This window comes from Anthonomus grandis, chromosome 20 (assembly GCF_022605725.1).
Source record: "Anthonomus grandis grandis chromosome 20, icAntGran1.3, whole genome shotgun sequence".
In the NCBI taxonomy this organism is placed as follows: Eukaryota; Metazoa; Arthropoda; class Insecta; order Coleoptera; family Curculionidae; genus Anthonomus; species Anthonomus grandis.
This window is the reverse complement of record NC_065565.1, coordinates 6563196-6590445: the sequence shown is the minus strand read 5'-3', so window position 1 is coordinate 6590445 and position 27250 is coordinate 6563196. Positions and strand designations below refer to the sequence as shown.

The following is a 27250-nucleotide window of genomic DNA, read 5'->3' as shown; positions in this document are numbered from 1 at the left end:
AAAAAGTACATGTTAATTGTAAAAAACCGAAATTTCGATTTTTCTCAAAAACTACAATTTTTTTAATTTTGATAATTATGTGCAAGGTGCCCCTTTGCGAGAAGTACTTGGCAGTTTTTAAATGAAAGCTCTATCTTTAATACCAAAAAAGTTATGCAAAATTTTCGATCTAAAAAAGTACATGTTAATTGTAAAAAACCGAAATTTCAATTTTTCTCAAAAACTATAATTTTTTCAATTTTGATAATTATGTGCAAGGTGCCCCTTTGCGAGGAGTACTTGACAGTTTTTAAATGAAAGCTCTATCTTTAATAAGAACAAAGTTATGCAAAATTTTCCATCTAAAAAAGTACATGTTAATTGTAAAAAACCGAAATTTCGATTTTTCTCAAAAACCATAATTTTTTCAATTTTGATAATTATGTGCAAGGCGCCCCTTTGCTAGGAGTACTTAACAGTTTTTTAATGAAAGCTCTATCTTTAATAACAAAAAAGTTATGCAAAATTTTCGATCTAAAAAAGTACATGTTAATTGTAAAAAATCGAAATTTCGATTTTTCTCAAAAACTATAATTTTTTTAATTTTGATAATTATGTGCAAGGTGCCCCTTCGCTAGGAGTACCTAACAGTTTTTAAATGAAAGCTCTATCTTTAATAACAAAAAAGTTATGCAAAATTTTCGATCTAAAAAAGTACATGTTAATTGTAAAAAACCGAAATTTCGATTTTTTTCAAAAACTACAATTTGTTTTGTTTTTGATTATTACGTACAAGGTGCCCCTTTGCAAGGAGTACTTGGCAGTTTTTAAATGAAAGCTCTATCTTTAATAACAAAAAAGTTATGCAAAATTTTCGATCTAAAAAAGTGCATGTTAATTGTAAAAAACCGAAATTTCGATTTTTCTTAAAAACTATAATTTTTTCAATATTGATAATTATGTGCAAGTTGCCCCTTTGCGAGGAGTACTTGGCAGTTTTTAAATGAAAGCTCTATCTTTAATAACAAAAAAGTTATGCAAAATTTTCGATCTAAAAAAGTACATGTTAATTGTAAAAAACCGAAATTTCGATTTTTCTCAAGAACTATAATTTTTTCAATTTTGATAATTATGTGCAAGGTGCCTCTTTGCGAGGAGTACGTGGCAGTTTTTAAATGAAAGCTCTATCTTTAATAACAAAAAAGTTATGCAACATTTTCGATCTAAAAAAGTACATGTTAATTGTAAAAAACCAAAATTTCGATTTTTCTTAAAAACTACAATTTTTTTAGTTTTTGATTATTACGTACAAGGTGCCCCTTTGCGAGGAGTACTTGGCAGTTTTTAAATGAAAGCTCTATCTTTAATAACAAAAAAGTTATGCAAAATTTTCGATCTAAAAAAGTACATGTTAATTGTAAAAAACCGAAATTTGGATTTTTTTCAAAAACTACAATTTTTTTAGTTTTTGATTATTACGTACAAGGTGCCCCTTTGCGAGGAGTACTTGGCAGTTTTTAAATGAAAGCTCTATCTTTAATAACAAAAAAGTTATGCAACATTTTCGATCTAAAAAAGTACATGTTAATTGTAAAAAACCGAAATTTGGATTTTTTTCAAAAACTACAATTTTTTTAGTTTTTGATTATTACGTACAAGGTGCCCCTTTGCGAGGAGTACTTGGCAGTTTTTAAATGAAAGCTCTATCTTTAATAACAAAAAAGTTATGCAAAATTTTCGATTTAAAAAATACATGTTAATTGTAAAAAACCGAAATTTGGATTTTTTTCAAAAACTACAATTTTTTTAGTTTTTGATAATTATGTGCAAGGTGCCTCTTTGCGAGGAGTACGTGGCAGTTTTTAAATGAAAGCTCTATCTTTAATAACAAAAAAGTTATGCAACATTTTCGATCTAAAAAAGTACATGTTAATTGTAAAAAACCGAAATTTGGATTTTTTTCAAAAACTACAATTTTTTTAGTTTTTGATTATTACGTACAAGGTGCCCCTTTGCGAGGAGTACTTGGCAGTTTTTAAATGAAAGCTCTATCTTTAATAACAAAAAAGTTATGCAAAATTTTCGATCTAAAAAAGTACATGTTAATTGTAAAAAACCGAAATTTGGATTTTTTTCAAAAACTACAATTTTTTTAGTTTTTGATAATTATGTGCAAGGTGCCCCTTTGCGAGGAGTACTTGGCAGTTTTTAAATGAAAGCTCTATCTTTAATAACAAAAAACTTATGCAAAATTTTCGATCTAAAAAAGTACATATTAATTGTAAAAAACCGAAATTTCGATTTTTTTCAAAAACTACAATTTTTTAGTTTTTGATTATTACATACAAGGTGCCCCTTTGCGAGGAGTACTTGGCCGTTTTTAAATGAAAGCTCTATCTTTAATAACAAAAAAGTTATGCAAAATTTTCGATCTAAAAATCTACATGTTAATTGTAAAAAACCGAAATTTCGATTTTTCTCAAAAACTATAATTTTTTCAATTTTGATAATTATGTGCAAGGTGCATCTTTGCGAGGAGTACGTGGCAGTTTTTAAATGAAAGCTCTATCTTTAATAACAAAAAAGTTATGTTAAATTTTCGATCTAAAAAATACATGTTAATTGTAAAAAACCGAAATTTCGATTTTTTTACAAAAACTATAATTTTTTCAATTTTAATAATTATGTGCAAGGTGCCTCCTCGCTAGGAGTACTTAACAGTTTTTAAATGAGAGCTCTATCTTTAATAACAAAAAAGTTATGCAAAATTTTCGATCTAAAAAAGTACATGTTAATTGTAAAAAACCGAAATTTGGATTTTTTTCAAAAACTACAATTTTTTTAGTTTTTGATTATTACGTACAAGGTGCCCCTTTGCGAGGAGTACTTGGCAGTTTTTAAATGAAAGCTCTATCTTTAATAACAAAAAACTTATGCAAAATTTTCGATCTAAAAAAGTACATATTAATTGTAAAAAACCGAAATTTCGATTTTTTTCAAAAACTACAATTTTTTAGTTTTTGATTATTACGTACAAGGTGCCCCTTTGCGAGGAGTACTTGGCAGTTTTTAAATGAAAGCTCTATCTTTAATAACAAAAAACTTATGCAAAATTTTCGATCTAAAAAAGTACATGTTAATTGTAAAAAACCGAAATTTCGATTTTTTTCAAAAACTACAATTTTTTAGTTTTTGTTTATTACGTACAAGGTGCCCCTTTGCGAGGAGTACTTGGCCGTTTTTAAATGAAAGCTCTATCTTTAATAACAAAAAAGTTATGCAACATTTTCGATCTAAAAAACTACATGTTAATTGTAAAAAGCCGAAATTTCGATTTTTCTCAAAAACTATAATTTTTTCAATTTTGATAATTATGTGCAAGGTGCATCTTTGCGAGGAGTACTTGGCAGTTTTTAAATGAAAGCTCTATCTTTAATAACAAAAAAGTTATGCAAAATTTTCGATCTAAAAAAGTACATGTTAATTGTAAAAAACCGAAATTTCGATTTTTTTCAAAAACTACAATTTTTTAGTTTTTGATTATTATGTACAAGGTGCACCTTCGCTAGGAGTACTTAACAGTTTTTAAATGAGAGCTCTATCTTTAATAACAAAAAAGTTATGCAAAATTTTCGATCTAAAAAACTACATGTTAATTGTAAAAAACCGAAATTTCGATTTTTCTCAAAAACTATAATTTTTTCAATTTTGATAATTATGTGCAAGGTGCATCTTTGCGAGGAGTACTTGGCAACTTTTAAATGAAAGCTCTATCTTTAATAACAAAAAAGTTATGCAAAATTTTCGATCTAAAAAACTACATGTTAATTGTAAAAAACCGAAATTTAGATTTTTCTCAAAAACTATAATTTTTTCAATTTTGATAATTATGTGCAAGGTGCATCTTTGCGAGGAGTACTTGGCAGTTTTTAAATGAAAGCTCTATCTTTAATAACAAAAAAGTTATGCAAAATTTTCGATCTAAAAAACTACATGTTAATTGTAAAAAACCGAAATTTCAATTTTTCTCAAAAACTATAATTTTTTCAATTTTGATAATTATGTGCAAGGTGCATCTTTGCGAGGAGTACTTGGCAGTTTTTAAATGAAAGCTCTATCTTTAATAACAAAAAACTTATGCAAAATTTTCGATCTAAAAAAGTACATGTTAATTGTAAAAAACCGAAATTTCGATTTTTTTCAAAAACTACAATTTTTTAGTTTTTGATTATTACGTACAAGGTGCCCCTTGGCGAGGAGTACTTGGCCGTATTTAAATGAAAGCTCTATCTTTAATAACAAAAAAGTTTTGCAAAATTTTCGATCTAAAAAACTACATGTTAATTGTAAAAAACCGAAATTTCGATTTTTCTCAAAAACTATAATTTTTTTAATTTTGATAAATATGTGCAAGGTGCCCCTTTGCGAGAAGTACTTGGCAGTTTTTAAATGAAAGCTCTATCTTTAATAACAAAAAAGTTATGCAAAATTTTCGATCTAAAAAAGTACATGTTAATTGTAAAAAACCGAAATTTCGATTTTTTTCAAAAACTACAATTTTTTAGTTTTTGATTATTATGTACAAGGTGCACCTTCGCTAGGAGTACTTAACAGTTTTTAAATGAGAGCTCTATCTTTAATAACAAAAAAGTTATGCAAAATTTTCGATCTAAAAAAGTACATGTTAATTGTAAAAAACCGAAATTTGGATTTTTTTCAAAAACTACAATTTTTTTAGTTTTTGATTATTACGTACAAGGTGCCCCTTTGCGAGGAGTACTTGGCCGTTTTTAAATGAAAGCTCTATCTTTAATAACAAAAAAGTTATGCAAAATATTCGATCTAAAAAACTACATGTTAATTGTAAAAAACCGAAATTTCGATTTTTTTCAAAAACTACAATTTTTTAGTTTTTGATTATTACGTACAAGGTGCCTCTTCGCTAGGAGTACTTAACAGTTTTTAAATGAGAGCTCTATCTTTAATAACAAAAAAGTTATGCAAAATTTTCGATCTAAAAAAGTACATGTTAATTGTAAAAAACCGAAATTTGGATTTTTTTCAAAAACTACAATTTTTTTAGTTTTTGATTATTACGTACAAGATGCCCCTTTGCGAGGAGTATTTAGCAGTTTTTAAATGAAAGCTCTATCTTTAATAACAAAAAAGTTATGCAAAATTTTCGATCTAAAAAAGTACATGTTAATTGTAAAAAACCGAAATTTGAATTTTTTTCAAAAACTACAATTTTTTTAGTTTTTGATTATTACGTACAAGATGCCCCTTTGCGAGGAGTATTTGGCAGTTTTTAAATGAAAGCTCTATCTTTAATAACAAAAAAGTTATGCAAAATTTTCGATCTAAAAAACTACATGTTAATTGTAAAAAACCGAAATTTCGATTTTTTTCAAAAACTACATTTTTTTAGTTTTTGATTATTAAGTACAAGGTGCCCCTTTGCGAGGAGTACTTGGCAGTTTTTAAATGAAAGCTCTATCTTTAATAACAAAAAAGTTATGCAAAATTTTCGATCTAAAAAAGTACATGTTAATTGTAAAAAACCGAAATTTGGATTTTTTTCAAAAACTACAATTTTTTTAGTTTTTGATTGTTACGTACAAGGTGCCCCTTTGCGAGGAGTACTTGGCCGTTTTTAAATGAAAGCTCTATCTTTAATAACAAAAAAGTTATGCAAAATTTTCGATCTAAAAAACTACATGTTAATTGTAAAAAACCGAAATTTCGATTTTTTTCAAAAACTACAATTTTTTAGTTTTTGATTATTATGTACAAGGTGCACCTTCGCTAGGAGTACTTAACAGTTTTTAAATACACATCTCGTGAGAGTTAACAAAAAAGTTATGCAAAATTTTCGATCTAAAAAACTACATGTTAATTGTAAAAAACCGAAATTTCGATTTTTTTCAAAAACTACAATTTTTTAGTTTTTGATTATTAAGTACAAGGTGCCCCTTTGCGAGGAGTACTTGGCAGTTTTTAAATGAAAGCTCTATCTTTAATAACAAAAAAGTTATGCAAAATTTTCGATCTAAAAAAGTACATGTTAATTGTAAAAAACCAAAATTTCGATTTTTTTTAAAAACTACATTTTTTTAGTTTCTGATTATTAAGTACAAGGTGCCCCTTTGCGAGGAGTACTTGGCAGTTTTTAAATGAAAGCTCAATCTTTAATAACAAAAAAGTTATGCAAAATTTTCGATCTAAAAAAGTACATGTTAATTGTAAAAAACCGAAATTTCGATTTTTCTCAAAAACAATAATTTTTTTAATTTTGATAATTATGTGCAAGGTGCCCCTTTGCGAGGAGTACTTGACAGTTTTTAAATGAAAGCTCTATCTTTAATAACAAAAAAGTTATGAAAAATTTTCGATCTAAAAAAGTACATGTTAATTGTAAAAAACCGAAATTTCGATTTTTTTCAAAAACTACAATTTTTTAGTTTTTGATTATTACGTACAAGGTGCCCCTTTGCGAGGAGTACTTGGCAGTTTTTAAATGAAAGCTCTATCTTTAATAACAAAAAAGTTATGCAAAATTTTCGATCTAAAAAAGTACATGTTAATTGTAAAAAACCGAAATTTCGATTTTTTTCAAAAACTACATTTTTTTAGTTTTTGATTATTAAGTACAAGGTGCCCCTTTGCGAGGAGTACTTAACAGTTTTTAAATAAAAGCTCTATCTTTAATACCAAAAAAGTTATGCAAAATTTTCGATCTAAAAAAGTACATGTTAATTGTAAAAAACCGAAATTTCGATTTTTCTCAAAAACTATAATTTTTTTAATTTTGATAATTATGTGCAAGGTGCCCCTTTGCGAGAAGTACTTGGCAGTTTTTAAATGAAAGCTCTATCTTTAATAACAAAAAAGTTATACAAAATTTTCGATCTAAAAAGTACATGTTAATTGTAAAAAACCGAAATTTCGATTTTTCTTAAAAACTATAAATTTTTTAATTTTGATAATTATGTGCAAGGTGCCCCTTTGCGAGAAGTACTTAGCAGTTTTTAAATGAAAGCTCTATCTTTAATAACAAAAAAGTTATGCAAAATTTTCGATCTAAAAAAGTACATGTTAATTGTAAAAAACCGAAATTTCGATTTTTCTCAAAAACTATAAATTTTTTAATTTTGATAATTATGTGCAAGGTGCCCCTTTGCTAGGAGTATTTGACAGTTTTTAAATAAAAGCTCTATCTTTAATAACAAATAAGTTATGCAAAATTTTCGATCTAAAAAAGTACATGTTAATCGTAAAAAACCGAAATTTCGATTTTTCTCAAAAACTATAAATTTTTCAATTTTGATAATTATGTGCAAGGTGCCCCTTTGCTAGGAGTATTTGACAGTTTTTAAATGAAAGCTCTATCTTTAATAACAAAAAAGTTATGCAAAATTTTCGATCTAAAAAAGTACATGTTAATTGTAAAAAACCGAAATTTCGATTTTTCTCAAAAACTATAAATTTTTCAATTTTGATAATTATGTGCAAGGTGCCCCTTTGCTAGGAGTATTTGACAGTTTTTAAATGAAAGCTCTATCTTTAATAACAAAAAAGTTATGCAAAATTTTCGATCTAAAAAAGTACATGTTAATCGTAAAAAACCGAAATTTCGATTTTTCTCAAAAACTATAAATTTTTCAATTTTGATAATTATGTGCAAGGTGCCCCTTTAAAAGGAGTACTTGACAGTTTTTAAATGAAAGCTCTATCTTTAATAACAAAAAAGTTATGCAACATTTTCGATCTAAAAAAGTACATGTTAATTGTAAAAAACCGAAATTTGAATTTTTTTCAAAAACTACAATTTTTTTAGTTTTTGATTATTACGTACAAGATGCCCCTTTGCGAGGAGTATTTGGCAGTTTTTAAATGAAAGCTCTATCTTTAATAACAAAAAAGTTATGCAAAATTTTCGATCTAAAAAAACTACATGTTAATTGTAAAAAACCGAAATTTCGATTTTTTTCAAAAACTACATTTTTTTAGTTTTTGATTATTAAGTACAAGGTGCCCCTTTGCGAGGAGTACTTGGCAGTTACACATCTCGTGAGAGTTCTTTAATAACAAAAAACTTATGCAAAATTTTCGATCTAAAAAAGTACATATTAATTGTAAAAAACCGAAATTTCGATTTTTTTTCAAAAACTACAATTTTTTAGTTTTTGATTATTACGTACAAGGTGCCCCTTTGCGAGGAGTACTTGGCCGTTTTTAAATGAAAGCTCTATCTTTAATAACAAAAAAGTTATGCAAAATTTTCGATCTAAAAATCTACATGTTAATTGTAAAAAACCGAAATTTCGATTTTTCTCAAAAACTATAATTTTTTCAATTTTGATAATTATGTGCAAGGTGCATCTTTGCGAGGAGTACGTGGCAGTTTTTAAATGAAAGCTCTATCTTTAATAACAAAAAAGTTATGTTAAATTTTCGATCTAAAAAATACATGTTAATTGTAAAAAACCGAAATTTCGATTTTTTTACAAAAACTATAATTTTTTCAATTTTAATAATTATGTGCAAGGTGCCTCCTCGCTAGGAGTACTTAACAGTTTTTAAATGAGAGCTCTATCTTTAATAACAAAAAAGTTATGCAAAATTTTCGATCTAAAAAAGTACATGTTAATTGTAAAAAACCGAAATTTGGATTTTTTTCAAAAACTACAATTTTTTTAGTTTTTGATTATTACGTACAAGGTGCCCCTTTGCGAGGAGTACTTGGTAGTTTTTAAATGAAAGCTCTATCTTTAATAACAAAAAACTTATGCAAAATTTTCGATCTAAAAAAGTACATATTAATTGTAAAAAACCGAAATTTCGATTTTTTTCAAAAACTACAATTTTTTAGTTTTTGATTATTACGTACAAGGTGCCCCTTTGCGAGGAGTACTTGGCCGTTTTTAAATGAAAGCTCTATCTTTAATAACAAAAAAGTTATGCAAAATTTTCGATCTAAAAAAGTACATGTTAATTGTAAAAAACCGAAATTTCGATTTTTTTCAAAAACTACAATTTTTTAGTTTTTGATTATTACGTACAAGGTGCCCCTTTGCGAGGAGTACTTGGCAGTTTTTAAATGAAAGCTCTATCTTTAATAACAAAAAAGTTATGCAAAATTTTCGATCTAAAAAAGTACATGTTAATTGTAAAAAACCGAAATTTCGATTTTTTTCAAAAACTACATTTTTTTAGTTTTTGATTATTAAGTACAAGGTGCCCCTTTGCGAGGAGTACTTAACAGTTTTTAAATAAAAGCTCTATCTTTAATACCAAAAAAGTTATGCAAAATTTTCGATCTAAAAAAGTACATGTTAATTGTAAAAAACCGAAATTTCGATTTTTCTCAAAAACTATAATTTTTTTAATTTTGATAATTATGTGCAAGGTGCCCCTTTGCGAGAAGTACTTGGCAGTTTTTAAATGAAAGCTCTATCTTTAATAACAAAAAAGTTATGCAAAATTTTCGATCTAAAAAAGTACATGTTAATTGTAAAAAACCGAAATTTCGATTTTTCTCAAAAACTATAAATTTTTTAATTTTGATAATTATGTGCAAGGTGCCCCTTTGCGAGAAGTACTTGGCAGTTTTTAAATGAAAGCTCTATCTTTAATAACAAAAAAGTTATACAAAATTTTCGATCTAAAAAGTACATGTTAATTGTAAAAAACCGAAATTTCGATTTTTCTTAAAAACTATAAATTTTTTAATTTTGATAATTATGTGCAAGGTGCCCCTTTGCGAGAAGTACTTAGCAGTTTTTAAATGAAAGCTCTATCTTTAATAACAAAAAAGTTATGCAAAATTTTCGATCTAAAAAAGTACATGTTAATTGTAAAAAACCGAAATTTCGATTTTTCTCAAAAACTATAAATTTTTTAATTTTGATAATTATGTGCAAGGTGCCCCTTTGCTAGGAGTATTTGACAGTTTTTAAATGAAAGCTCTATCTTTAATAACAAATAAGTTATGCAAAATTTTCGATCTAAAAAAGTACATGTTAATCGTAAAAAACCGAAATTTCGATTTTTCTCAAAAACCATAAATTTTTCAATTTTGATAATTATGTGCAAGGTGCCCCTTTGCTAGGAGTATTTGACAGTTTTTAAATGAAAGCTCTATCTTTAATAACAAAAAAGTTATGCAAAATTTTCGATCTAAAAAAGTACATGTTAATTGTAAAAAACCGAAATTTCGATTTTTCTCAAAAACTATAAATTTTTCAATTTTGATAATTATGTGCAAGGTGCCCCTTTGCTAGGAGTATTTGACAGTTTTTAAATGAAAGCTCTATCTTTAATAACAAAAAAGTTATGCAAAATTTTCGATCTAAAAAAGTACATGTTAATCGTAAAAAACCGAAATTTCGATTTTTCTCAAAAACTATAAATTTTTCAATTTTGATAATTATGTGCAAGGTGCCCCTTTAAAAGGAGTACTTGACAGTTTTTAAATGAAAGCTCTATCTTTAATAACAAAAAAGTTATGCAAAATTTTCGATCTAAAAAAGTACATGTTAATCGTAAAAAACCGAAATTTCGATTTTTCTCAAAAACTAGAAATTTTTCAATTTTGATAATTATGTGCAAGGTGCCCCTTTGCCAGGAGTACTTAACAGTTTTTAAATGAAAGCTCTATCTTTACTAACAAAAAAGTTATACAAAATTTTCGATCTAAAAATGTACATATTAATCGTAAAAAACCGAAATTTCGATTTTTCTCAAAAACTATAATTTTTTCAAATTTGATAATTATGTGCAAGGTGCCCCTTTGCTAGGAGTATTTGACAGTTTTTAAATGAAAGCTCTATCTTTAATAACAAAAAAGTTATGCAAAATTTTCGATCTAAAAAAGTACATGTTAATTGTAAAAAAACCGAAATTTCGATTTTTCTCAAAAACTATAAATTTTTCAATTTTGATAATTATGTGCAAGGTGCCCCTTTGCTAGGAGTATTTGACAGTTTTTAAATGAAAGCTCTATCTTTAATAACAAAAAAGTTATGCAAAATTTTCGATCTAAAAAAGTACATGTTAATTGTAAAAAACCGAAATTTCGATTTTTCTCAAAAACTATAAATTTTTCAATTTTGATAATTATGTGTAAGGTGCCCCTTTGCTAGGAGTATTTGACAGTTTTTAAATGAAAGCTCTATCTTTAATAACAAAAAAGTTATGCAAAATTTTCGATCTAAAAAAGTACATGTTAATTGTAAAAAACCGAAATTTCGATTTTTCTCAAAAACTATAAATTTTTCAATTTTGATAATTATGTGTAAGGTGCCCCTTTGCTAGGAGTATTTGACAATTTTTAAATGAAAGCTCTATCTTTATTAACAAAACAGTTATGCAAAATTTTCGATCTAAAAAAGTACATGTTAATTGTAAAAAACCGAAATTTCGATTTTTCTCAAAAACTATAAATTTTTCAATTTTGATAATTATGTGTAAGGTGCCCCTTTGCTAGGAGTATTTGACAGTTTTTAAATGAAAGCTCTATCTTTAATAACAAAAAAGTTATGCAAAATTTTCGATCTAAAAAAGTACATGTTAATCGTAAAAAACCAAAATTTTGATTTTTCTCAAAAACTACAATTTTTTTAGTTTTTGATTATTACGTACAAGGTGCCCCTTTGCAAGGAGTACTTGGCAGTTTTTAAATGAAAGCTCTATCTTTAATAACAAAAAAGTTATGCAAAATTTTCGATCTAAAAAAGTACATGTTAATCGTAAAAAACCGAAATTTCGATTTTTCTCAAAAACTATAATTTTTTTAGTTTTTGATAATTATGTGCAAGGTGCTTCTTTGCCAGGACCACTTGGCAGTTTTTAAATGAAAGCTCTATCTTTAATAACAAAAAAGTTATGCAAAATTTTCGATCTAAAAAAGTACATGTTAATCTTAAAAAACCGAAATTTAGATTTTTCTCAAAAACTAAATTTTTTTCAATTTTGATAATTACGTATAAGGTGCCCCTTTGCAAGGAGTACTTGACAGTTTTTAAATGAAAGCTCTATCTTCAATACCAAAAAAGTTATGCAAAATTTTCGATCTAAAAAAGTACATGTTAATCGTAAAAAATCGAAATTTCGATTTTTCTCAAAAACTATAATTTTTTAAATTTTGATAATTATGTGCAAGGTGCCCCTTTGCCAGTAGTACTTGGCAGTTTTTAAATGAAAGCTCTATCTTTAATAACAAAAAAGTTATGCAAAATTTTCGATCTAAAAAAGTACATGTTAATTGTAAAAAACCGAAATTTCGATTTTTCTCAAAAACTATAATTTTTTTAATTTTGATAATTATGTGCAAGGTGCCTCTTTGCCAGGAGTACGTGATAGTTTTTAAATGAAAGCTCTATCTTTAATAACAAAAAAGATATGCAAAATTTTCGATCTAAAAAAGTACATATTAATGGTAAAAAACCGAAATTTCGATTTTTCTCAAAAACTATAATTTTTTTAATTTTGATAATTATGTACAAGGTGCCCCTTTGCCAGTAGTACTTGACAGTTTGTAAATGAAAGCTCTATCTTTAATAACAAAAAAGTTATGCAAAATTTCTTACTAAAAACTGATTTAAAAGACTTAATCGTACTATCCCCCTAGCACATTCCGTTCTACAATAATTATAAAAACAAACACGATATAGCTTGACTTGCCTTAATCCTAACTTCTTCTGACTCGTCTTGCATCAGTCTGTTCAGTTTATCACAGACAGTTTCCAGTGAAACTTTCGGTTTATTCTCGGGTAGTAGTTCGGCGTAGAACAAACCGGTGACAAGGGCGGGATTGGCCCTTAGACACCACCTTTAAACCAACTCGTCCTCGATTTGACCCCCAAATAACCTTGATATCATTGATTCCATAAAACCCTAATTAAACTCAAAATAGATCACAGACCAACTGCATGAATATTACATTTAAGGTGCTGCCATTTACTTACCATGCGTTCAATTAACTCCTTAATAAAATCCGTGAACATCAAGTCGGTGTTGTCGGCCAAACACCCCTGAATCATGCGGTTTACCTCCGGACAATCCAGATAAGGGCCAACCTTCTGGGTCGTACTTTTACAGGCCTAAATGGGGTCCATGCATGAGTTAAGTGAGTAAAATGATCCAAAAAAGTTATACCTTGACAACATACACCTCTGGAGCGCATAGATGCAAGAGTAAAGTGATGAGGTTCCCTTGGATCTCACTCGATCCTTGAATGCCTCTAAATTGGTCTCCTGGCCAAGGGATCTCCTTATAACTGTCACTCCTTATAACTCTCACTCTCGTTACTGCTACTTCTCTTCTCCTTCATCTTTTTCAACGGTGTCAAATACTCGGAAGAAGTTATTGATTTGCCAAACCTGCCATTCTGCCCATCATTTAGGCACCTCATAACAATAAATGTTTTTTTTGGACTTTTATTGTAATGGGATTTTTAGTCCCGAGGGTTCGTATGTCAAAGAAACCACTTATGTCGGGAAATCTCAGTTAATTCACCTCAGTTATGGGCTTAGTTTTAACACCTTTTAATAACAAAATAGATAACATAAATTGCTAGCCAAGAAACAGGACAGTTGTAACCTTACCTATTAATAATAAAAGCACTGACCCGGATTAAAACCTTTTAACGGAACCACGGAGTCAAAAGCGCCATACTTCTTTATTAAATGGTGATAAACGAAGAAATAATCATAAGAATACTCCGAGCAGAATTGTAGGGTTTAAAGAATGTCACGCATTTCCACAAATAAATAAAATATTTAAGACGCCCGATATTCTAATAGAACGAACCACGTGCAAAGGTAGAGGTCGTTCCGCTACATTATATATTTAAGAAAGAACTACGGGTTTGATACATTTTTTTAATTTTCAAAATTTTTAAGTTAAGAAATTTACCCCAAATTGTGATAATCCAAACAGTTCATTAAAATGCCCAGTATCTGATTGCAGTACCGCACCACGAGCTCCTTATTCAAATTCTCCGGGGCATACCCCGATCTTCCGCACCCAGCAGCTCTGGTCCAGCTGGACATCCAAAATCATCTCCAATAGGTTTTCTATTAAAACCGCCTGTTTGCTCTCTACATTGTCCTTGATCAAATAGGTAAAGAAAGCGACCACTACCGTCCACTGAGGTATCAGGTCCGACCGAATACTGGGCCCATAAAGGAGACGATCCATGTCTGCACATACGTCCCCCACCACTGTTTCGGTCATTTTTAGAAAGAGAAGTTGGTCCTGGTCGTTGCAGAGAGAGCTGGAGAATAAAAGGTACGGTCAGATGTGAACGAGTGAGTCACCCCATATCCCCCACCCGCCCCACACTGTTTATCAGTAAGAAATTATATACCCCCCCCCCTTTCAAATTTTTTCATCATTTTTTTTTATTGGAATTCCAACTAACTATAACAGCGGATTATTCTCATCAAGTAGACCACGAAAATACCGGGTTATAACAGGATCCGAGCAGAACTAAGGGAATGAGAGCACTTTGAAAATCCTGAAAGAGTCGTTTTCGACGTCCGTTTTTGAGGCCAAAAATGGGCTACAAAAATGCCATATCTCGGCTCTTGTAGAAGCTACGACCTTGCGGATGGTCTCGTTGGATTTAGAAGGACGAAACTAAGACAAAACCGTTGGAATTTTCCCGATAGCTCATATAGAAGCTAAGATATGAGCCTTCAAAGTTTGGGTTTTTTCATTTTTCGGGTATACCCCCCCGTATCGAATTTTTTCACCAAAAATTAATTTTTTCGAAATCAAACTAACTATACCAGCGTGTTATTCTGATCACCTAGATTACGAAAACACCGGGTTATAACAGGATCCGAGCAGAACTAAGGGAATGAGAGCACTTTGAAAATCCTGAAAAAGTCGTTTTCGACGTCCGTTTTTGAGGCCAAAAATGGGCTACAAAAATGCCATATCTCGGCTCTCGTAGAAGCTACGACCTTGCGGATGGTCTCGTTGGATTCAAAAGGACGAAACTAAGACAAAACCGTTGGAATTTTCCCGATAGCTCATATAGAAGCCGAGATATCGACCTTCAAAGTTTGGGTTTTTTCATTTTTCGGGTATACCCCCCCGTATCGAATTTTTTCACCAAAAATTGATTTTTTCGAAATCAAACTAACTATACCAGCGTGTTATTCTGATCACCTAGATTACGAAAACACCGGGTTATAACAGGATCCGAGCAGAACTAAGGGAATGAGAGCACTTTGAAAATCCTGAAAAAGTCGTTTTCGACGTCCGTTTTTGAGGCCAAAAATGGGCTACAAAAATGCCATATCTCGGCTCTCGTAGAAGCTACGACCTTGCGGATGGTCTCGTTGGATTCAAAAGGACGAAACTAAGACAAAACCGTTGGAATTTTCCCGATAGCTCATATAGAAGCCGAGATATCGACCTTCAAAATTTGGGTTTTTTCATTTTTCGGGTATACCCCCCCGTATCGAATTTTTTCACCAAAAATTGATTTTTTCGAAATCAAACTAACTATACCAGCGTGTTATTCTGATCACCTAGATTACGAAAACACCGGGTTATAACAGGATCCGAGCAGAACTAAGGGAATGAGAGCACTTTGAAAATCCTGAAAAAGTCGTTTTCGACGTCCGTTTTTGAGGCCAAAAATGGGCTACAAAAATGCCATATCTCGGCTCTCGTAGAAGCTACGACCTTGCGGATGGTCTCGTTGGATTCAAAAGGACGAAACTAAGACAAAACCGTTGGAATTTTCCCGATAGCTCATATAGAAGCCGAGATATCGACCTTCAAAGTTTGGGTTTTTTCATTTTTCGGGTATACCCCCCCGTATCGAATTTTTTCACCAAAAATTGATTTTTTCGAAATCAAACTAACTATACCAGCGTGTTATTCTGATCACCTAGATTACGAAAACACCGGGTTATAACAGGATCCGAGCAGAACTAAGGGAATGAGAGCACTTTGAAAATCCTGAAAAAGTCGTTTTCGACGTCCGTTTTTGAGGCCAAAAATGGGCTACAAAAATGCCATATCTCGGCTCTCGTAGAAGCTACGACCTTGCGGATGGTCTCGTTGGATTCAAAAGGACGAAACTAAGACAAAACCGTTGGAATTTTCCCGATAGCTCATATAGAAGCCGAGATATCGACCTTCAAAGTTTGGGTTTTTTCATTTTTCGGGTATACCCCCCCGTATCGAATTTTTTCACCAAAAATTGATTTTTTCGAAATCAAACTAACTATACCAGCGTGTTATTCTGATCACCTAGATTACGAAAACACCGGGTTATAACAGGATCCGAGCAGAACTAAGGGAATGAGAGCACTTTGAAAATCCTGAAAAAGTCGTTTTCGACGTCCGTTTTTGAGGCCAAAAATGGGCTACAAAAATGCCATATCTCGGCTCTCGTAGAAGCTACGACCTTGCGGATGGTCTCGTTGGATTCAAAAGGACGAAACTAAGACAAAACCGTTGGAATTTTCCCGATAGCTCATATAGAAGCCGAGATATCGACCTTCAAAGTTTGGGGTTTTTTCATTTTTCGGGTATACCCCCCCGTATCGAATTTTTTCACCAAAAATTGATTTTTTCGAAATCAAACTAACTATACCAGCGTGTTATTCTGATCACCTAGATTACGAAAACACCGGGTTATAACAGGATCCGAGCAGAACTAAGGGAATGAGAGCACTTTGAAAATCCTGAAAAAGTCGTTTTCGACGTCCGTTTTTGAGGCCAAAAATGGGCTACAAAAATGCCATATCTCGGCTCTCGTAGAAGCTACGACCTTGCGGATGGTCTCGTTGGATTCAGAAGGACGAAACTAAGACAAAACCGTTGGAATTTTCCCGATAGCTCATATAGAAGCCGAGATATCGACCTTCAAAATTTGGGTTTTTTCATTTTTCGGGTATACCCCCCCGTATCGAATTTTTTCACCAAAAATTGATTTTTTCGAAATCAAACTAACTATACCAGCGTGTTATTCTGATCACCTAGATTACGAAAACACCGGGTTATAACAGGATCCGAGCAGAACTAAGGAAATGAGAGAACTTTGAAAATCCTGAAAAAGTCATTTTCGACGTCCGTTTTTGAGGCCAAAAATGGGCTACAAAAATGCCATATCTCGGCTCTCGTAGAAGCTACGACCTTGCGGATGGTCTCGTTGGATTTAAAAGGACGAAACTAAGACAAAACCGTTGGAATTTTCCCGATAGCTCATATAGAAGCCGAGATATCGACCTTCAAAGTTTGAGTTTTTTCATTTTTCGGGTATACCCCCCCGTATCGAATTTTTTCACCAAAAGTTGATTTTTTCGAAATCAAACTAACTATACCAGCGTGTTATTCTGATCACCTAGATTACGAAAACACCGGGTTATAACAGGATCCGAGCAGAACTAAGGGAATGAGAGCACTTTGAAAATCCTGAAAAAGTCGTTTTCGACGTCCGTTTTTGAGGCCAAAAATGGGCTACAAAAATGCCATATCTCGGCTCTCGTAGAAGCTACGACCTTGCGGATGGTCTCGTTGGATTCAAAACGACGAAACTAAGACAAAACCGTTGGAATTTTCCCGATAGCTCCAATAGAAGCCGAGATATGAGCCTTCAAAGTTTGGGTTTTTTTCATTTTTCGGGTATACCCCCCCGTATCGAATTTTTTCACCAAAAATTGATTTTTTTCGAAGTCAAACTAAGTATACCAGCGTGTTATTCTGATCACCTAGATTACGGAAACACCGGGTTATAACAGGATCCGAGCAGAACTAAGGGAATGAGAGCACTTTGAAAATCCTGAAAAAGTCGTTTTCGACGTCCGTTTTTGAGGCCAAAAATGGGTTACAAAAATGCCATATCTCGGCTCTCGTAGAAGCTACGACCTTGCGGATGGTCTTGTTGGATTTAGAAGGACGAAACTAAGACAAAACCGTTGGAATTTTCCCGATAGCTCTATAGAAGCCGAGATATCGACCTTCAAAGTTGAGTTTTTTCATTTTTTGGGTATACCCCCCCGTATCGAATTTTTTCACCAAAAATTGATTTTTTCGAAATCAAACTAACTATACCAGCGTGTTATTCTGATCACCTAGATTACGAAAACACCGGGTTATAACAGGATCCGAGCAGAACTAAGGGAATGAGAGCACTTTGAAAATCCTGAAAAAGTCGTTTTCGACGTCCGTTTTTGAGGCCAAAAATGGGCTACAAAAATGCCATATCTCGGCTCTCGTAGAAGCTACGACCTTGCGGATGGTCTCGTTGGATTCAAAACGACGAAACTAAGACAAAACCGTTGGAATTTTCCCGAGAGCTCCAATAGAAGCCGAGATATGAGCCTTCAAAGTTTGGGTTTTTTCATTTTTCGGGTATACCCCCCCGTATCGAATTTTTTCACCAAAAATTGATTTTTTTTGAAGTCAAACTAAGTATACCAGCGTGTTATTCTGATCACCTAGATTACGAAAACACCGGGTTATAACAGGATCCGAGCAGAACTAAGGGAATGAGAGCACTTTGAAAATCCTGAAAAAGTCATTTTCGACGTCCGTTTTTGAGGCCAAAAATGGGCTACAAAAATGCCATATCTCGGCTCTCGTAGAAGCTACGACCTTGCGGATGGTCTCGTTGGATTTAGAAGGACGAAACTAAGACAAAACCGTTGGAATTTTCCCGATAGCTCATATAGAAGCCGAGATATCAACCTTCAAAGTTTGGGTTTTTTCATTTTTCGGGTATACCCCCCCGTATCGAATTTTTTCACCAAAAATTGATTTTTTCGAAATCAAACTAACTATACCAGCGTGTTATTCTGATCACCTAGATTACGAAAACACCGGGTTATAACAGGATCCGAGCAGAACTAAGGGAATGAGAGAACTTTGAAAATCCTGAAAAAGTCATTTTCGACGTCCGTTTTTGAGGCCAAAAATGGGCTACAAAAATGCCATATCTCGGCTCTCGTAGAAGCTACGACCTTGCGGATGGTCTCGTTGGATTTAGAAGGACGAAACTAAGACAAAACCGTTAGAATTTTCCCGATAGCTCATATAGAAGCCGAGATATCGACCTTCAAAGTTTGGGTTTTTTCATTTTTCGGGTATACCCCCCCGTATCGACTTTTTTCACCAAAAATTGATTTTTTCGAAATCAAACTAACTATACCAGCGTGTTACTCTGATCACCTAGATTACGAAAACACCGGGTTATAACAGGATCCGAGCAGAACTAAGGGAATGAGAGCACTTTGAAAATCCTGAAAAAGTCGTTTTCGACGTCCGTTTTTGAGGTCAAAAATGGGCTACAAAAATGCCATATCTCGGCTTTCGTAGAAGCTACGACCTTGCGGATGGTCTCGTTGGATTCAAAACGACGAAACTAAGACAAAACCGTTGGAATTTTCCCGATAGCTCATATAGAAGCCGAGATATCGACCTTCAAAGTTTGGGTTTTTTCATTTTTCGGGTATCCCCCCCGTATCGAATTTTTTCACCAAAAGTTGATTTTTTCGAAATCAAACTAACTATACCAGCGTGTTATTCTGATCACCTAGATTACGAAAACACCGGGTTATAACAGGATCCGAGCAGAACTAAGGGAATGAGAGCACTTTGAAAATCCTGAAAAAGTCATTTTCGACGTCCGTTTTTGAGGCCAAAAATGGGCTACAAAAATGCCATATCTCGGCTCTCGTAGAAGCTACGACCTTGCGGATGGTCTCGTTGGATTAAGAAGGACGAAACTAAGACAAAATTGTTGGAATTTTCCCGATAGCTCATATAGAAGCCGAGATATCGACCTTCAAAGTTTGAGTTTTTTCATTTTTCGGGTATACCCCCCCGTATCGAATTTTTTCACCAAAAGTTGATTTTTTCGAAATCAAACTAACTATACCAGCGTGTTATTCTGATCACCTAGATTACGAAAACACCGGGTTATAACAGGATCCGAGCAGAACTAAGGGAATGAGAGCACTTTGAAAATCCTGAAAAAGTCATTTTCGACGTCCGTTTTTGAGGCCAAAAATGGGCTACAAAAATGCCATATCTCGGCTCTCGTAGAAGCTACGACCTTGCGGATGGTCTCGTTGGATTTAGAAGGACGAAACTAAGACAAAACCGTTGGAATTTTCCCGATAGCTCATATAGAAGCCGAGATATCGACCTTCAAAGTTTGAGTTTTTTCATTTTTCGGGTATACCCCCCCGTATCGAATTTTTTCACCAAAAGTTGATTTTTTCGAAATCAAACTAACTATACCAGCGTGTTATTCTGATCACCTAGATTACGAAAACACCGGGTTATAACAGGATCCGAGCAGAACTAAGGGAATGAGAGCACTTTGAAAATCCTGAAAAAGTCATTTTCGACGTCCGTTTTTGAGGCCAAAAATGGGCTACAAAAATGCCATATCTCGGCTCTCGTAGAAGCTACGACCTTGCGGATGGTCTCGTTGGATTAAGAAGGACGAAACTAAGACAAAATTGTTGGAATTTTCCCGATAGCTCATATAGAAGCCGAGATATCGACCTTCAAAGTTTGAGTTTTTTCATTTTTCGGGTATACCCCCCCGTATCGAATTTTTTCACCAAAAGTTGATTTTTTCGAAATCAAACTAACTATACCAGCGTGTTATTCTGATCACCTAGATTACGAAAACACCGGGTTATAACAGGATCCGAGCAGAACTAAGGGAATGAGAGCACTTTGAAAATCCTGAAAAAGTCATTTTCGACGTCCGTTTTTGAGGCCAAAAATGGGCTACAAAAATGCCATATCTCGGCTCTCGTAGAAGCTACGACCTTGCGGATGGTCTCGTTGGATTTAGAAGGACGAAACTAAGACAAAACCGTTGGAATTTTCCCGATAGCTCATATAGAAGCCGAGATATCGACCTTCAAAGTTTGAGTTTTTTCATTTTTCGGGTATACCCCCCCGTATCGAATTTTTTCACCAAAAGTTGATTTTTTCGAAATCAAACTAACTATACCAGCGTGTTATTCTGATCACCTAGATTACGAAAACACCGGGTTATAACAGGATCCGAGCAGAACTAAGGGAATGAGAGCACTTTGAAAATCCTGAAAAAGTCATTTTCGACGTCCGTTTTTGAGGCCAAAAATGGGCTACAAAAATGCCATATCTCGGCTCTCGTAGAAGCTACGACCTTGCGGATGGTCTCGTTGGACTTAGAAGGACGAAACTAAGACAAAACCGTTGGAATTTTCCCGATAGCTCATATAGAAGCCGAGATATCGACCTTCAAAGTTTGGGTTTTTTCATTTTTCGGGTATACCCCCCCGTATCGAATTTTTTCACCAAAAATTGATTTTTTCGAAATCAAACTAACTATACCAGCGTGTTACTCTGATCACCTAGATTACGAAAACACCGGGTGATAACAGGATCCGAGCAGAACTAAGGGAATGAGAGCCCTTTGAAAATCCTGAAAAAGTCGTTTTCGACGTCCGTTTTTGAGGCCAAAAATGGGCTACAAAAATGCCATATCTCGGCTCTCGTAGAAGCTACGACCTTGCGGATGGTCTCGTTGGATTCAAAACGACGAAACTAAGACAAAACCGTTGGAATTTTCCCGATAGCTCATATAGAAGCTGAGATATGAGCCTTCAAAGTTTGGGTTTTTTTATTTTTTGGGTATACCCCCCCGTATCGAATTTTTTCACCAAAAATTGATTTTTTCGAAATCAAACTAACTATACCAGCGTGTTATTCTGATCACCTAGATTACGAAAACACCGGGTTATAACAGGATCCGAGCAGATCTAAGGGAATGAGAGAACTTTGAAAATCCTGAAAAAGTCATTTTCGACGTCCGTTTTTGAGGCCAAAAATGGGCTACAAAAATGCCATATCTCGGCTCTCGTAGAAGCTACGACCTTGCGGATGGTTTCGTTGGATTTAGAAGGACGAAACTAAGACAAAACCGTTGGAATTTTCCCGATAGCTTCAATAGAAGCCGAGATATGAGCCTTCAAAGTTTGGGTTTTTTCATTTTTCGGGTATACCCCCCCGTATCGAATTTTTTCACCAAAAATTGACTTTTTTCGAAGTCAAACTAAGTATACCAGCGTGTTATTCTGATCACCTAGATTACGAAAACACCGGGTTATAACAGGATCCGAGCAGAACTAAGGGAATGAGAGCACTTTGAAAATCCTGAAAAAGTCATTTTCGACGTCCGTTTTTGAGGCCAAAAATGGGCTACAAAAATGCCATATCTCGGCTCTCGTAGAAGCTACGACCTTGCGGATGGTCTCGTTGGATTTAGAAGGACGAAACTAAGACAAAACCGTTGGAATTTTCCCGATAGCTCATATAGAAGCCGAGATATCGACCTTCAAAGTTTGAGTTTTTTCATTTTTCGGGTATACCCCCCCGTATCGAATTTTTTCACCAAAAATTGATTTTTTCGAAATCAAACTAACTATACCAGCGTGTTATTCTGATCACCTAGATTACGAAAACACCGGGTTATAACAGGATCCGAGCAGAACTAAGGGAATGAGAGCACTTTGAAAATCCTGAAAAAGTCGTTTTCGACGTCCGTTTTTGAGGTCAAAAATGGGCTACAAAAATGCCATATCTCGGCTCTCGTAGAAGCTACGACCTTGCGGATGGTCTCGTTGGATTTAGAAGGACGAAACTAAGACAAAACCGTTGGAATTTTCCCGATAGCTCATATAGAAGCCGAGATATCGACCTTCAAAGTTTGAGTTTTTTCATTTTTCGGGTATACCCCCCCGTATCGAATTTTTTCACCAAAAATTGATTTTTTCGAAATCAAACTAACTATACCAGCGTGTTATTCTGATCACCTAGATTACGAAAACACCGGGTTATAACAGGATCCGAGCAGAACTAAGGGAATGAGAGCACTTTGAAAATCCTGAAAAAGTCGTTTTCGACGTCCGTTTTTGAGGCCAAAAATGGGCTACAAAAATGCCATATCTCGGCTCTCGTAGAAGCTACGACCTTGCGGATGGTCTCGTTGGATTCAGAAGGACGAAACTAAGACAAAACCGTTGGAATTTTCCCGATAGCTCCAATAGAAGCCGAGATATGAGCCTTCAAAGTTTGGGTTTTTTCATTTTTCGGGTATACCCCCCTGTATCGAATTTTTTCACCAAAAATTGATTTTTTCGAAATCAAACTAACTATACCAGCGCGTTATTCTGATCACCTAGATTACGAAAACACCGGGTTATAACAGGATCCGAGCAGAACTAAGGGAATGAGAGCACTTTGAAAATCCTGAAAAAGTCGTTTTCGACGTCCGTTTTTGAGGCCAAAAATGGGCTACAAAAATGCCATATCTCGGCTCTCGTAGAAGCTACGACCTTGCGGATGGTCTCGTTGAATTCAGAAGGACGAAACTAAGACAAAACCGTTGGAATTTTCCCGATAGCTCATATAGAAGCCGAGATATAAGCCTTCAAAATTTTCGATCTAAAAAAGTAAATGTTATTTGTAAAAAATCGAAATTTTGATTTTTCTCAAAAACTATAATTTTTTCAATTTTGATAATTATGTGCAAGGTGCCCCTTCGCTAGGAGTACTTGACAGTTTTTAAATGAAAGCTCTATCTTTAATAACAAAAAAGTTCAACGACAAACTGCATGAATATTACATTTAAGGTGCTGCCATTTACTTACCATGCGTTTAATTATCTCCCTAATAAAATCCGTGAACATCAAGTCGGTGTCGTCGCTCAAACACTCCTGGATTATGCCGTTTACCTTTGGACAATTCAGATAAGGGCCGACCTTCTGGATCGTACTCTTACAGGCCTAAATGGAGTCCATGCATGAGTTAAGTGAGTAAAATGATCCAAAAAGTCATACCTTTGTCATACACGTCTGGATCGCATAGATGCAAGAGTAAAGTGATGAGGTTCCCTTGGATCTGCTTCTTAAATGCCTCCAAATTGGTCTCCTGGCCAAGGGATGTTGCCAGATCTTCTAATAACTGGATCGAGGATCTCCTTAGACGTGGATCCTCTTGACTGAATAGCAAATTGATCCTCACTGCTGCGGTAACTTGAAAGAAACTGAATTTGTACCCTGGCAAACTGTTCAGGAGTTCCGCACCAAGCAGCTCTGGTCCAGCTGGAAATCCAGAATCATCTCCAGTAGATTTTCTATCAAAACCGCCTGTTTGCTCTCTACGTTGTCCTTGATCAAGTAGGTAAAGAAAGCGACCACTAACATCCTCTAAGGTATCAGGTTCGACCGAATAATGAGCCCATAAAGGAGACGATCCATGACAAAATGTGCTGCATGTCTGCACATACGTCCCCCACCACTGTTTCGGTCATTTTTAGAAAGAGATGTTGGTTCTGGTCGATGCAGAGAGAGCTGAAGGATAAAAGGTTCGGTCAGATGTGAACGAGTGAGTAAACCCATATCCCCCCCACCCACCCCACACTGTTTATCAGTAAGAAATTATATACCCCCTCCTTTTCATTTTTTTTTCATTTTTCATTTTCGATCTAAAAAAGTACATGTTAATTGTAAAAAATGGAAATTTCGATTTTTCTCAAAAACTATAATTTTTTCAATTTTGATAATTATGTGCAAGGTGCCCCTTTGCTAGGAGTATTTGACAGTTTTTAAATGAAAGCTCTATCTTTATTAACAAAAAAGTTATGCAAAATTTTCGATCTAAAAATGTACATATTAATTGTAAAAAACCGAAATTTCGATTTTTCTCAGAAACTATAATTTTTTCAATTTTGATTATTATGTGCAAGGTGCCCCTTTGCCAGGAGTACTTAACAGTTTTTAAATGAAAGCTCTATCTTTACTAACAAAAAAGTTAAGCAAAATTTTCGATTTAAAAAAGTACATGTTAATCGTAAAAAACCGAAATTTCGATTTTTCTCAGAAACTATAATTTTTTCAATTTTGATTATTATGTGCAAGGTGCCCCTTTGCCAGGAGTACTTAACAGTTTTTAAATGAAAGCTCTATCTTTACTAACAAAAAAGTTATGCAAAATTTTCGATCTAAAAATGTACATATTAATTGTAAAAAACCGAAATTTCGATTTTTCTCAAAAACTATAATTTTTTCAATTTTGATAATTATGTGCAAGGTGCCCCTTTGCTAGGAGTATTTGACAGTTTTTAAATGAAAGCTCTATCTTTAATAACAAAAAAGTTATGCAAAATTTTCGATCTAAAAAAGTACATGTTAATTGTAAAAAACCGAAATTTCGATTTTTCTCAAAAACTATAATTTTTTCAATTTTGATAATTATGTGCAAGGTGCCCCTTTGCTAGGCGTATTTGACAGTTTTTAAATGAAAGCTCTATCTTTAATAACAAAAAAGTTATGCAAAATTTTCGATCTAAAAAAGTACATGTTAATTGTAAAAAACCGAAATTTCGATTTTTCTCAAAAACTATAAATTTTTCAATTTTGATAATTATGTGCAAGGTGCCCCTTTGCCAGGAGTACTTAACAGTTTTTAAATGAAAGCTCTATCTTTACTAACAAAAAAGTTATACAAAATTTTCGATATAAAAATGTACATATTAATTGTAAAAAACCGAAATTTCGATTTTTCTCAGAAACTATAATTTTTTCAATTTTGATTATTATGTGCAAGGTGCCCCTTTGCCAGGAGTACTTAACAGTTTTTAAATGAAAGCTCTATCTTTACTAACAAAAAAGTTATGCAAAATTTTCGATTTAAAAAAGTACATGTTAATCGTAAAAAACCGAAATTTCGATTTTTCTCAGAAACTATAATTTTTTCAATTTTGATTATTATGTGCAAGGTGCCCCTTTGCCAGGAGTACTTAACAGTTTTTAAATGAAAGCTCTATCTTTACTAACAAAAAAGTTATGCAAAATTTTCGATCTAAAAATGTACATATTAATTGTAAAAAACCGAAATTTCGATTTTTCTCAGAAACTATAATTTTTTCAATTTTGATTATTATGTGCAAGGTGCCCCTTTGCCAGGAGTACTTAACAGTTTTTAAATGAAAGCTCTATCTTTACTAACAAAAAAGTTATGCAAAATTTTCGATCTAAAAATGTACATATTAATTGTAAAAAACCGAAATTTCGATTTTTCTCAAAAACTATAATTTTTTCAATTTTGATAATTATGTGCAAGGTGCCCCTTTGCTAGGAGTATTTGACAGTTTTTAAATGAAAGCTCTATCTTTAATAACAAAAAAGTTATGCAAAATTTTCGATCTAAAAAAGTACATGTTAATTGTAAAAAACCGAAATTTCGATTTTTCTCAAAAACTATAATTTTTTCAATTTTGATAATTATGTGCAAGGTGCCCCTTTGCTAGGCGTATTTGACAGTTTTTAAATGAAAGCTTTATCTTTAATAACAAAAAAGTTATGCAAAATTTTCGATCTAAAAAAGTACATGTTAATTGTAAAAAACCGAAATTTCGATTTTTCTCAAAAACTATAATTTTTTTAATTTTGATAATTATGTGCAAGGTGCCCCTTTGCGAGAAGTACTTGGCAGTTTTTAAATGAAAGCTCTATCTTTAATAACAAAAAAGTTATGCAAAATTTTCGATCTAAAAAAGTACATGTTAATTGTAAAAAACCGAAATTTCGATTTTTCTCAAAAACTATAATTTTTTTAATTTTGATAATTATGTGCAAGGTGCCCCTTTGCGAGAAGTACTTGGCAGTTTTTAAATAAAAGCTCTATCTTTAATAACAAAAAAGTTATGCAAAATTTTCGATCTAAAAAAGTACATGTTAATTGTAAAAAACCGAAATTTCGATGTTTTTTAAAAACTACAATTTTTTAGTTTTTGATTATTACGTACAAGGTGCCCCTTTGCGAGGAGTACTTGGCAGTTTTTAAATGAAAGCTCTATCTTTAATAACAAAAAAGTTATGCAAAATTTTCGATCTAAAAAAGTACATGTTAATTGTAAAAAACCGAAATTTCGATTTTTCTTAAAAACTATAATTTTTTTAATTTTGATAATTATGTGCAAGGTGCCCCTTTGCGAGAAGTACTTGGCAGTTTTTAAATGAAAGCTCTATCTTTAATAACAAAAAAGTTATGCAAAATTTTCGATCTAAAAAACTACATGTTAATTGTAAAAAACCGAAATTTCGATTTTTTTCAAAAACTACAATTTTTTAGTTTTTGATTATTATGTACAAGGTGCACCTTTGCTAGGAGTACTTAACAGTTTTTAAATGAGAGCTCTATCTTTAAAACCAAAAAAGTTATGCAAAATTTTCGA

General features: G+C 32.6%; 1 protein-coding gene across 1 annotated transcript in view; it reads right to left on the bottom strand.

Annotated features, from left to right (window-relative positions):
* Positions 1-12499: 12499 nt before the first annotated feature.
* The window catches only part of LOC126747951 (uncharacterized), a 403836-nt gene continuing 389085 nt past the window's right edge, over positions 12500-27250 (bottom strand). The window contains exons 7-9 of the mRNA XM_050456931.1: positions 13138-14257; positions 12948-13082; positions 12500-12876 (exon numbers count right to left, since the gene is read on the bottom strand). Coding sequence (XP_050312888.1) covers positions 13973-14257 — 285 coding nt within the window. The 3' untranslated portion in view covers positions 12500-12876; positions 12948-13082; positions 13138-13972. The remainder of the gene's footprint in view (positions 12877-12947; positions 13083-13137; positions 14258-27250) is intronic.